This window comes from Schistosoma haematobium, chromosome 1 (assembly GCF_000699445.3).
Source record: "Schistosoma haematobium chromosome 1, whole genome shotgun sequence".
NCBI lineage: Eukaryota > Metazoa > Platyhelminthes > Trematoda > Strigeidida > Schistosomatidae > Schistosoma > Schistosoma haematobium.
This window is the reverse complement of record NC_067196.1, coordinates 36,226,913-36,241,276: the sequence shown is the minus strand read 5'-3', so window position 1 is coordinate 36,241,276 and position 14,364 is coordinate 36,226,913. Positions and strand designations below refer to the sequence as shown.

The 14,364-nt window shown below is 30.3% G+C and overlaps 1 protein-coding gene across 1 annotated transcript in view; it reads right to left on the bottom strand.

Moving 5' to 3' along the window:
• The window catches only part of CLIP2 (CAP-Gly domain-containing linker protein 2), a gene marked incomplete at both ends in the record, with an annotated part of 75,094 nt that overhangs the window by 10,924 nt on the left and 49,806 nt on the right, over positions 1–14,364 (bottom strand). Inside the window, 4 exons of the mRNA XM_051218455.1 lie at positions 554–603; positions 6,581–6,677; positions 8,464–8,726; positions 10,321–10,359. Of these exons, the coding sequence (XP_051073894.1) occupies positions 554–603; positions 6,581–6,677; positions 8,464–8,726; positions 10,321–10,359 (449 nt within the window). The remainder of the gene's footprint in view (positions 1–553; positions 604–6,580; positions 6,678–8,463; positions 8,727–10,320; positions 10,360–14,364) is intronic.

Sequence of the window (14,364 nt, the reverse complement as noted above, 5' to 3'; positions counted from 1 at the left end):
TTAGCTAAAGTTGTTAGTTTTAATTCGATAAAATTGTGTATTTACTTTTAGTCATAAAAAATAAAACTAAGTGTAAATCATTTCCAAATAAGTAATATTAGACATTTAAATTTTAAAGACTACAAATAATTCTACATGTTAGTGATAATAACAGTAAAGAGTGAAGACTAATAACTAAGTTGAGGCTTCATTGGTTTCGTGAATGAATGACGGAAGTACTTATCCTACTGTTAAATTAGTGTTTTCAGTGACATTCTTATGATAAAAAAAACTTTTTCTTATCAACTAGTTTGTAGATGTGAGTTTTGTTACATTAAACGATAAATAAGGTTTTAACCAAAAGTCACATCTTGTGACGATTCACCATATGAAGGAATTGTTTCACATCACTCATTTAGTTCTTTTGGTTCCAATTTCATTCATTTTATGACAGTCAGTGATGTAATGAGCCGTTAACTTATAACATCATTCAGTTGAAAAGTCTCATTCTGAAAGATGGTTGTATGAAACAATTTAAGCAGTAAGTAATGGATAACGAAGACGACGAACTTACTTCATTCGCATGAGCGCCATATGTATACCATCCTCCTTATTGAGTTTATTCTGTTCAAAGAACAAAATAGTATGTTTTTTTCAAAATTTGGTTTGGTTGAATGAGAAAAATAAAAATTGAGGCAAATGAATAAGCATGACTGAATCTAAATCATATATATATACTGCAGTGAGGAGATCATAAATCATGGTATGTATTATTTTAGCCATTAATGCAAACAATGATAATCAGATACATGATATTCAATCAATATTTAAGTAATATATAATAGAATTGAAGAGTTCAGATGTAAAATACTTGATCACTTACTCACTTACGCTTGTTACCCCTCGTTGAGGAGCACATGCCGCCCACCAGCATTCTCCATCCAACTCTGTCATAGGCAATCATTTATAGTTGTTGTTCATCCTTTTAGTGATTGCTTCTAGTTCTCAATGCAGTGTGTTCGTTGCCCTTCCTCTTTTCTGTTTCCCTTCAGAATTCCAAGTTGGAGCTTACCTTGTGATTCAATTTGGTGGTTTCCATAATGCATGTTCTATTCACCTCCAGCATATTTTCCTAATTGCTTCTTCATCTAGAAGCTGTTTTGTTTTCTCCCACAGTAGGTTGTTGCTAATGGTATCCGCCCAATGGACGTTGCTTATCTTGCGTAGACGATTGTTTATAAATAATTGTACATTTTTGATGATGGTTGTAGTAGTTTTCCACGTTCCAGCTCCGTACAGTAGATCTGTCTTGATGTTCGTATTGAAGATTCATACTTTGATGTTTACTTGCAGATAAGTGTTTTGAGTTCCATGTGTTCTCCAATTGTCGAATTTCAGTTCTAGATTTTCCGATCCTCCCCTTTTCATCTTCATTAGATCCTCCACGTTCATCCATGCTGCTACTCAGATACGTAAAACTTTCCACCTTTTCCAGAATTTCTCCATCAAGTGAAATTGAGTTGGTGTTTTCTGTGTTGTATTTGAGGATCTTGCTTTTTTCCTTGTGTATGTTGAGGTCCACTGATATAAAGGCTGCTACTACACTAGTTGTATTCATCTCCATTTGTTGGTATGTATGGGATAGAACGGCCGGATCATCAGCGAAGTCTAAATCGTCTAGTTGCATCCAAGTTGTATTCCGTGCATCCCCTCAAAACTCAAGGTCTTCACAATTTGGTCAACCACCAGAAGAAAGTGGAGGAAGTAGTGTAAGTAGCCTTGTCTGACTACTTTGTACTTACAGTTAAATGTTAACTATACGTGTAAAGAAAACATTGAGACCTAAAAATGGTATACAATTAGTAAATATTATGTTAAAAAGTATGATTTTTGAATATACTAACACTTTGAAATCACTATCGTTGATTAAAAGTCATTAACTAGTACTAGTTTGCTTTTAAAATATAACTGTTATAGACTTCATGGTAAAAATAAAATCTTAAAGATTTAAATTTATAGTAATTAATTACTGACAATTATTCCTTGATATTGCGTAGGGTTGAGTTCCAAATAAATAACAGCTCTTAAGTACTTATTCATAAATATGGTGAACCTTTTAAAAAGGGAGAATTTGTGTATTGTATATATTACCACATTACCGTATCATATTTTGAAGTTGGAAACAACTTAGGACAATACAAACTATATGAATATATAATTCATGCCAAAAGTTGACCATATGATATTAGTTCACGGTAATAATAGTAATTAGTTAATCTTACTACTGTTTAGGTAATTTCTAATTACTTAATATTATTTTAATGAGTGAAAACAATGACAGGTCGACTTATCAACTTTCATATTATTTGATGACAGAGTTTTCATTTCTTTAAAGTACAAGTTATGCAAATCAAACATTGTACTGCTTAATAATATATTGTTAGCATATAGACTTCGTGCAATCATTATAAATCGGTGAATATTATTAGTAAGCACGTTTACATCTTTTATATGTGTTCACATTCTAAATATTTTAATAGTTAGTTTTATTTCTCTTGGTTGTTTTTTAAGTAGAATATTAGTATGTTATAATAGTTGGTTATATTTTAACTTATTTAATGAACACAATGCTGGTGACCGATTTCCATGTAAATAAACATACAAATTATCTTTTGACACCTAAACTAATACGTTAACATACGATTGTATCACTTTAAAAAGATTTTTTTTCTCACTGTTCTGATTGTATTCTAATCTACACGAGATTTTCAATCGTATATTTAATAAATAAGAACTTTCGTCTAAATTTGATCGAATAGTTTCACAGTATTTGGGTGCCGAGTTAATATGAGAAATTAAAGAGGAAGAATGTATTTGTAAAGTCTCAGCGAAAGAATTTGAAGTAAATCCAACGTTTCGCCTAGCAATCTAATCCAAGGTTTTCCAAGGAAATATTTATCTTTATTTAATGCATTCTGTGACATTTTTGATACATATCATATATAAAATTATATGTTCTCTTAATATTCACCGACCGAAGACAGTCTACACTTTTCTTTTCACACCACATTGTCTCTTACACACTAATGTAAATGCCTACTTTAAACATTGTTAACGTTGATTGGATGACCTATTCAGTATACAGTATACCGGAGAACCATGTACCTATTTATATTCGATAATTTTGATGTTCGATTATATTTCCTTGAAAAAGTTTGGACCAGATTGTCAGGCGAAACGTTGGATTTACTTCAAATTCTTTCGCTGAAATTTTACAAATACGTTCTTCATCTTTAACGTATATTTAATACTTTTGTGTTTATTGTAGTGAATATCAAGTAATTGTTTAGACAAATTAAGTCAAAATTAACACTGGGGAAATTAGATTAAATTATTTATAACTAACCTGATACAGTATGCCATGCTAACAAATTTAGTAGGAATATAATTTATAGCTTAGTCAACAGTTAAATTTGTACATAAAACGAGTGTAATCCAGCAACAAAATCTGGTTTATCAAGTAGTATCACATTGTTTTTAACAAGAATATAGTTATTATTCAAAATGTAGTCAGTTTAAGTCGAAATTGTCAGTAATATAAATTTGGGAAAATAAACCATTCTCACTTCTATAGAAGGTACATCTTAAAAACTCTTTATAAATTGATTATCAGAAGTCATATATTAGATCATATGACTTTGTAAGTACTTGAGTATTTCAACAAACCGTAGATTGGCCTTTCGAAGTGATTATCAGATACAGACAGAGACAAACTTTAAAACACTTGAATTAGGCGTTTTGTAGGAAGTTAGTCATATATCCCAATGAGTAGAATATATTTATTATATAAAACACTTGAATTAAATTGACCAACTTTCGTAGAATATTGTGTATTGATGAATACTTTATGTGAGGTTTTACTGATTAGCTATTGAGAAAATTCATCACATTGTGAGATGATGTATATACAAGAATAGTAAACCGAAGAATACTTATTTCAACGCAGCAAACTGGCTGAAAAGATAAACAAAAGATGAAGAATCACACACTACTTATCAATGCCTCTTTGTTATAGGCAGTGAACGTTAACCAAATATGTCGGAGACAATGGAAGATCTTCTAACCTTTATGTTTGGATGAGAACTTCACAATAGAAGTATGTACTTGAGGACATACTGTTGAATGTAATAATCGTGGTGACTATCAGAAATTTAAGTGACTACTTAAATGATCAAAAGTAGTTTCATGAATGTTATAAAAATTTAACCAAACGTGTTTATATAATAAAGCTTGTTTTCTCGATTTTCGAATGCAGTAAAATGAATAACAAATAAACAAGCATTGTCCTTTTTGAATTCACCAAACCTATATCTATCAGTTACCTAAGATTTATCTGTTAACGACGAAGCAGTTATCAGACTGGGATTTCAGGTGGTTGAAGATAATGGACAGTGAACTCTTGGTCTAGGTTTTGTGCTATTTAACAATTCTCAGCAAGAGATACCATCTATCCTGATGGAATTGGTGTTTTCCGCGAAAAACAATAATGGTAATTTGTCAGGATGTGAAGTTTCATGACTTTAATAGGAATCTTACTTCCTAAAGTGAAAATGATGTGTGTGATTAGACTATATCGCATGGTAATTCATTTCAAAATTGATAGCTATTCACCGTATGTATTTATTAATATGAAAGTATATATATCGAGCGGCAAAAAACTTTTAATATTTGTCTGGAAATAAAGGTTTAGAGGGACTATATACAGCAATGAAAGTTGTATCATACATAATTTACCTGACAAGTTCAGGGTAACAAAAGCGTTAAAAAAGTTTCAACTAATCGTTAAAAGTATGACGGAAATTATTTTAGTTTATATAGGTTTTTATGGTGAGAAGACAAAAAGATACTATTTTTTTTACAACCACCAAGTTCTATAATTCACTGATAAGTACAATTTACATTACAATCCACTAGACAATTTTTAGTTTCTTGTTTACCTAAGTTAAAAGTGCTGCATTATTTGAGTTGGTCATTTTCACTGGAAAGATTGATTGAATCAAAAGTCATATTAAACAGAAGTGAATTTTCGAAAAGAAACTTTTTTACATATGTCACTACTATTTGACATTGATACTGACGATATTATTCCGAAAGACAAGGAAATTGTCACTATTCAGTTCAGCAAACACCATGCTACATAAGCATTCGTTTAGTCTATAAAAAATACAATTCATGCTAATATATTGACTATTTATACAGATTTTCTCTCATTAGTTTGTATTCAACTAAAAATAAATACCAATAAAAATCCAATTCTTTCAAAATGCAAATAATACTTAAATGTTGTCAGTACAATATGATGATATGCAATAATGCTTTTTATACTGTCTAATATATGAATCTAAGTGTATTAGTAGAACTTAAAGCTTTTCAAGTATTCAGTCAAAATTATTTCAGTCTAACTGAATTTTGAGGGATTCAATTGACAGTTTAATTCAATATTTATTATTTAGTAAAAGATAATGGTAAAAAGAGAAAAAAACTTTATATAATCATATACCCTTAAATGACGAAATCAGCGAATATGAGACATCATTATGTACCACGGATTCTGGAAAAATCAATTATACACGATGATTTATCTTATTATAGAATCTGTTGGATTCTTTTCAAATAATACTTTGAAATCTGAGACAATAATGTCTGCAGTTGATAATCAGTTAACTTTCATTGAAATGATAAACCAATCAATGTTAGACCACTTTTTAAAATCTGGAAGCACGGAACGGCCGTTTCATCCTAGTATGTGACTGCTCAGCAGGTTTGCAATGATTGCCTAACATTGTTTGGTTCAGGATTTCAATGAAATTCAACAATTTTCACAACCTCAAACTGAAGATAATCATTTGTTTAAAAATTATTCATACAAAAATGTCAAATTGAGCTGTAAGATAAATTCATTTACATAGTTGTCTGTCAGAATATACAATGTGTTGTTCTAAACAAGAAAATCAAAGCATAGTAGAAGTCTGTTATTACTTTTCTATATTTATGACTAATGAAAAATACACGCTATGTGTACTTGCAGACAATTAGCAACATTGTTTCACATAGGTTACATGACAATATACAATGTTCCTTATCTACAACTCATCTGATAATCAGAGCAAAATTATTTATCCTTTAGAAGAAACTACATAAATTTACAATTCATCTCCTTCACTCAACTTTTCTTCTATAGTAAACAGTTTACAAAAATAAAATTAGATCAAACAATCGTCTAATCTAGTACAATCTTATTGATGAAAACAACACCGCTACTTAGTTATCCTTTTCTTTACGAATCATATTCATCACCAAATTGGTTCTATTTATCTGTATCTCGAACCTGTTACTGAAACACGTATAAATCTAATAACATTGATCAATGTTCAATACTCAGCTAAATATTATTTAAATTAAAATAAACCACAATAGATAACTTCTAACAAAAGTACAAATAAATAATTTCGATTACTTTTCTTTTCTTAAGTTTAATATGAAGAATAGTAATATAAAATGAAACAATTCATAAGAACTATATTCATAATACATTACTTACTTTAGCATCTTCTAATTCTTTATGAACTCTAGCAATTTGTTCTTCTAAATGTTGAATTGTTTGATGTAAATTATCATTGGTAGTTTTAGATAATTCTCTATGAATACCAAAGAAAGAAATAGACAATTATCACATAATAGAACTCAATGATCGTATATATAGTTCATGTATTCAGTTTTGAGTTATATTTTTTAAGATTAAAGGCTAATGATACAGACTGATTTCTTTCATCAAAATAGATGGAATAATATTCAGATATATAACATAGTAAATGGAAAATGAATATCTTAACTACTTAATTGCTACCACGCCTAGACGATATCTCGTTGAGTACGTTGCTGGTGATGTCTTTATTTAATAATAAAAAAACTGGTGTTATGAATTAGTTATATTCATTTCTTACTTTAAAAATATTAAATAGTTTTGTTGAGTGTAATTCAAATGAACATTTAGGGATGTTTGTTAATTGATGTTATAAGTCGGTTATTTAGGTGGAATAAAACAACAAGGAGGACATCAGTATCATAACTTGTGAATTGGTTTAAGTTATATATTTGATAAAACTGAGTATTGATAGCTTAGATCAAACCTCTGGATCTACATTCCATATACACTAAGTTAATCGTTGCTCTGGTTATCAAATCTACAAATAAAGATATAGAATTAGATTAACAACTTCATATGAGAAAAATAACTCGGCTTCATATCGACCATCAATTCTGGAAAAACATTTCAGAGACATTTAATTGACCAATTGTAAAGAATCTGTTAGTTTGTATCAAAGTAATATTTGCCTTGAGGTATCCGTTTTTATAAATTGGATTGGATTGTTTAAACAGTAAGATTCCTAATAGTTGCTGTTTGACAAATTACATTGATATGTTAGATTCTACCTTAATTTCGCTATTAACCGTTGAGCTCAGGCAAAGTCAAGATTGAAACTATTTTATATGCAGTATTAACAAATAAATATTGATCATCTTATCTCTTAGTGAGTCTTCAAAAGAATTATAAAACGATACATGATTATACATAAACAAGTAAAAGAATTCCAAATACGTAGGACTATATATTGCGTTAAGTATTAAGTTGCTTAAGAGTTCCGAAAATTTCACATTTAATTCCAAATGAAGTTTCCGGTACGTACTATACTCAAATTAGGTGCCAGCCAGTGATTTCCAGTTTTTGTTGTTTCTTCAGTTGACAGTGGTTCTCGAAGTAAATTATCTTCATACTACGGAATCTTCAAGAATCTACCCAATTAAATATAATTTAGATTGCTTCTACTTTGTTGTTTATTAATTGCATAATACTTGTGATTGTGAATGGAATAAAAATGTGGTAATTCTAGAGGACACGATAACTTTATATAGACCGGAGGGGAGGTTGAAATAAAAGCTTAACAGTGTAATGTATATTAAATGTAAGTATTAATGTTTTTGAATAATTCAGCTCTATATTACGAGGCGGCGTGCTTGGACATTTGGGCTACATGTTCATGACACCTAGATGTTTCAACAAGTAATCTGCTTGTTTTAACAGATCATTATAATAATTAATTGCATAACCCATTCAGGTACACTTGTTAAAAGTTCATGAACTTTCTCTGTACAAGTTACAATAATGTACAGTCGGAGACATTGTGATGGCTGGCAGTATGCATTGAAAAGAATGAATATTATTCAGATGTCGACTTCTGAAATGCTAATATCTAACTGGTGACCACTCAATATTTATCGTCAATATCGATCACAAAATAAAAAACGGAAACTCACTGAAATACTCTGTGCTGAGAATTCTATATTGTGTCAAAGAGATAAAATTGAATAAAGCTAACAATAATAAACAATAAATATATTAGTTAACTCAGTCAAATAACTTACAACTTCTTTAGGTGGTTATGTAGTTGTATTTCTGGTCGACCATTGAGATGTGTTATCTCTGCATTAACGACACTTAGTTCCATCGAAAGTTTGTAATTTTTATTTTTAGCTTCTTTCAATAGCATTTTATGTTCCTCACAAATTGATTTATGAAAGTCCAATGATTTCTGTGCGTCACACTCTGGATCAAATAAATGCAAATTGTTAATGTTGTAATGACAGCTGGATAGAGCAATTGATTTGGTCGGTAGGGAAAATGAATGCTGGAAATTGATAAATTGAAAACAAAATGTTTACGAAAACGTCTATTGAGAATTTACTTCACACATACAGAACGGGTTCGTCCGTATAAAAAAGCATGTCATTGAATGTTCAAAATTAGATAGTTTACAGAAATCTTGGTTTCGTGCTATCATGCAATTTTGATGAGATCGATGCTTCAACCACTTAATATCAAAGAAGTGGCATTACAATGTTAGATCACTTGTGCTAAACACTACATTGTTATTCGAGAAATTTAACTCGATTAATATTAAAGACTAGACAAGATTACTTTAGCTGTTGTTAGGTAGTCAGTCAGTGTGCATCTAGGATTTTTATAACAGTAGATTACTAGATAATACTATTTGGTGCCAAGCCACAGTTTTTTATTTACAGTCACCGATAAGATACAAACATTCATTCACATTCAGAAATATTACTTTGAGACATTGTCTAAAAGTGTTTCTCAGATTTATTTTTGGGCTTCATCAGTAAAGTAGCACAAACCGAAAAAAATCGGATAATGCTATTGAAATAGCTAAACTCAACGCGGTAATAAATTTCACTTTAATTGGTGGCAGAATGTAAATCTTAAAATAATCATACAACGAGTGAAATAAAAACGATTTTTTATCACCGGATGAGTGGATAAACTGATTACAGTCTCAAGAGTAGCCAGTTCAACATCTCTAGAAATTTCAAATTACTATGCTCGAATAAGATCTAAAAAGTTGAGATAATAAGAACATGAAAAAATCTGTAAGCATAATTTTAAAGTCTGTAACAGCTTTTTGCATTAGACTATGTTTCAAATGTATTGTATTGAAGCTAACAATACTGATGTCTTGGCTGTATGAGGACTGAAATCTCCTATATTCATACCCTTTATCAACCGTGGTAATGAAGAATTGTTATCTAGAATAGTTTTCAATTCGTTTGTCACATTTCGTTTCCTATTATCTTCTAATTTGTCTAGTTGACGTCTTATTTTTAAAGACATGGTGTTTTAACAACTATACATGCAGTTAGATTGTTAGAAATGTATTAGTCAAAAAATATTTCATAGTTCTGATAACGTTCGTCTTCTCATTGCATTAAACAAATTTATCAAGGGGATTAAGCATTGTAAATTTCTATTTATCTGAACTTAAGTCAATAGTAGTGAGTTCAAATCTGTAATTTAATAATTGAAAGCTTGGAAAAATGTGTCATAAAATAGATTAAAATGGTGTCAGTTTGATTAATATCTATAGAAAAGTAATAAAACATAAATGTTGAATGGCTGAAATAACACTGTTTAGGAGAGTATCAAACGCTCGTACTATATCATGAATTGATCGAAGGTGAATATCGACTCAGTAGTCTAGAGGTTAGGCGTTCGAGCGCAAGACCGGGGGTCCTGAGTTCGACTCCCGGTTACGAGTTCTTGAGTGTACACTGATAAAGAGTCTCATACTAGGACGAAACGGGTGTCCAGTGTTCCCAGGTTTCCAGCTGTTGTTTGACTTGAATCGGTTAATAATTTCAATGAACTACTTTAAAATTATATGATAAGGAACATTCAATACTGAAAATGATAAATCCGTTGAAATTTACCGAGTCTTCGTTAAGATCACACTTGCGTATTTCACACATCTGTTAGAAATAAAACAAAATAAGTTGTGTATCAAATTAACGATATAAACTGTTTATTATGTAGTGGTATGTTTTACATTTAAACGTGGACTAACTTATAGTTGTAAAGTAGTAAGCAAAAATATTATATTCGTATAATGATACGATGTTTTTTTGTTGAACTGCATCATAACGTTGCACTAGTCGATATCACACAGTTTATTTATATAAGCTCAGTAACATGTGACGAATCCACTCTTCTTAAACATGCCAATCTGATGATACTATAAGTAGTTAGCTCAAATCCTATTTTCTAACGGGTGATTGTTGGAAGATTTCGTACATTTTTGAGGTAAGTTTCATCACGAACAAGTGATATCTGAAGAAGCATTGAAAACTAGATTTTGAAGTTTCGTTTTATGTGAGATAGTGAGAGTGCACTACTGATATGCGACAAACTGGGGCGTGAATAATATTTTTAGTGCTATTAATACTTCAAAATTAGGTGATTAAGTTCGTTAGAAACCTTAACACCGTCCTAAGATTGTTTTCCCTTATAACACCAGTAATCATAACAACCTGATTGACATATCCGAACAACTTTTAACGTTTGTTATGTAATTATTGAAGAATTGTTGTGATTCTGATAAAATTTTCGGAAGAATAATTACCATAGCATATCAAATGTCGACCATGATTGTAATGTTAATCAAATGATTTACACTGATGATCATTGGTTCGGATAGTCAAGTTCGTAGTTATTAGATTATTAGTTCCATGCATCAAGGTGTATGTAGAGGTCTCAACGAAGTCATGGATTTTTGAGTCTATAAACTTGCATTGTTCAATGTCATAAAGCAGCTGAAGCTCAGATGTTTATATCATAAACTACGTATTTAATTTAATAGACATAATGAAAGCCAAAATTGTCTGAACATATGTTCACGGTTTTCAGGAGATTTAATACAAACACTTTGGAACTAAGGACTCTGGAGAGTTTATTTAAAACTGTATAGTAGCCACACTAAACTTGTTGGTTGGTAGACGATGGTTAGACCTTGTGAATCGGATCTAGCCTTGATTACTATCTGGATAACGATAACGAATACAAATGCATTCACCAGTTGCGACAAACAATGTTTTAATATCTATCTTCCGACTACTTATTTGTAGACTTATACCATATTTTCTGAGATGAATGAATGAAGTTTAATAGGATGATAGGTATAATATGGTCTGCTTGGGATGTTATTATTTTACACTTTATCAACTGATGTAATTAGTAGTTTCTTTTAATTTTTAATCATGAATCAATTAGGCCTTCAATTTTTATTACTTTTCTGCTTACTCATAAGTAGTAAAAACAATTTAGTTGAATTCAGTGAACCAGGAATTTAAACGAATATCGTGTTACAGAAAATTGATCCGTGTAAGAATCACAGCTCTTATTGAAATTGACATGCACTAAACTAAATAGAGACGTGTAAGCCTTTAAAGTGACTTGGCAAAAAAAAGTTTCGTCGACAGTATTCACGTTTTCCCCACTATGGGATATTCAAGATTGAATGTCGAACATTCTCTGTTGGGATATATTCATTTTGAGCAGATGAGTTGATATTATCATCAAGTTGAAAATATCCTAAGTAGAGCTGGTGATTAGAACTGAAACCTTGTATTTTTCGACTAGATAATATGCAGATAAATTGAAAATTGGGAAACTTACTTTCTCGGTCAGCATGATATGAGATAAAGCTTCGTGATGTCTTAAATAAGTTTCTATTATTGGAAAATGTATTTGTACTCATAGGTAATAGCTGTGAAATCAGTTTGATCAATACTTCGAATGATACTATATATCTGGGTTAATTGTTTGCTAACTATTCAAATATTACAATAATCTTCCCTATATTGATTTATTTTAATTATTTTAATTAGACATTCGTAAATTCTCATAAAAGGTATATGTTATCATAAATCTTGATGCTTTAAAACTAAAACTACAAATGATAGTATTTTCTATAGATCTCTATCTCTCTTTTAGTGAAACACAATGTAAGTATTTTATAAATCATATCTGTAAAGTTTCAATCGAGTTCTTCAAAATAACGTATCTGGAATATATATTGGCAAAAAAGGAATGAACTTATTCCTTTATACGTGATGAGGAGTATTAGATAACTATGGTGAAGAAACTGATTTTAATATGAATTTCCTAATTCTTTAGGGTCTTAGTGTATATTACAAAGGAATTTTTTGCAATATATGGTACTAAATTAAAAGATTATTATCAATATTATTGTTATGTAATCGTGTAGATTTTTATAGTTCTAAAGACTTCATTATTTAGTTGAATTTTAGTCAATTGGTACAATACATAAATCGACATGTCATAGCACTAAATTTAACGCAACTGTTCCAAATAGTACTTATAAGATACATAGTACAGTAATTACTTACTTGACTTAGTCTAACCAGAGTTTTGTAAAATAATATATTACTATCTGTTTAGTACTCAGATAAATAATTTATCATTGTTGACCATCTGTGGTAAGTTGACTTAAGGACAAAACTGTGACACTTTTCAATGAATAAGAGAAGGAAATATATAAATAGGTGTTATTTATTGAGTTAATGTACTGAATTAAAAAAGGTCACTACTGAAAATATCTAATGAATAAATTAATAATTAGTCTTTCCTATTAAAGTTGGAAATTAAAATAAAGCTTGATTTCTTTTTTTTTATTTAAAAAAAGTAAACATTTGAAAATGACACTTGTTTTAATTACTGAGGTCATAACGATGCCTTAGATTTAAATCGTATTAACTCAATGTCAGTTTATGAACAAAGTCTTATGAAATATTTTGTACAGTTGTAACAAAGAACAGTTAGAAAGCTTCATTGTGAAATGAAGAAGATTAACGTTAAATACATATGAAATTAATCTAATAATTTAATGCATTATTTGATTAAGGATTTATGAAGTTTTGTCTAATTCAAACATAACTTTAATCTTGGATCTATTTAGTTGACAGATGTTATGGGAATAAAAATACAAGTCATGAAAATATACATTGTTATTTGTGACTGTTATATCCTGACGAGAATAATGAATGGAAACTGTTGGGATCTTTTGACTAGATTTCGCACAAATGCTACTTTCTATTTTATATTATGATGTCGGCTATTTGGCTTGTATATAAACTCAGTATGTTTGAAATATATGATTTATATCGTGGAGGCTGAGATTTATGTTCTGAACTCAACAGGCATGACTAGTCAGGAAGAAGGACCGATTAGTACTCTAGACTGCTTGTACGGGTTTATGCATCATCGAACACAAGACCACAAGTTATAACAGTAACATGTTATGGAGAATGGTAAGTTGTGTTATTTCATTCAGTTTATAAGGATTTTCGAACATAAATACTTAGAATAATCAAACTTATTTGAACAAATCAAATAGTTTAGCTATTGGAGTTATGTGATACGCCCCAAAAATTTTAAAATTATGAAGATTAACAGTTCAGATGGATTGAGTACAGTAAACTTCTCTAATTTGTATGATTACTCAAGATTTGACCAATTAGTAAAATAGCTGTCTACGCAAGATACTCAACATCCATTGGTCGGATACCATCAGCAATAGCCTTCTGTGGGAGAGAACAAACCAACTTCCAGCTGAAGAAGAAATTAGGAAAAGACGATGAAAATGGATAGGACGTACATTACGCAAGTCGTCAAACTGCATCACGAGGCAAGCCCTAACTTGGAATCCTGAAGGGAAGCGAAAAAGAGGAAGGCCAAAGAACACATTGCGTCGGATAATAGAAGCAGATATGAAAGCGATGAATTACAACTGGACGGAGCTAGAAAGGATTGCCCAGAACAGGGTTGGATGGAGAATGCTGGTGAGCGGCCTATGCTCCTTCACGAGGAGTAACAGGCGTAAGTAAGTAAGTAATTACAATTTTACCTAACTAATAGTTATATGATTTTCAATATTCAATGGTAAATTGATAAAAGTT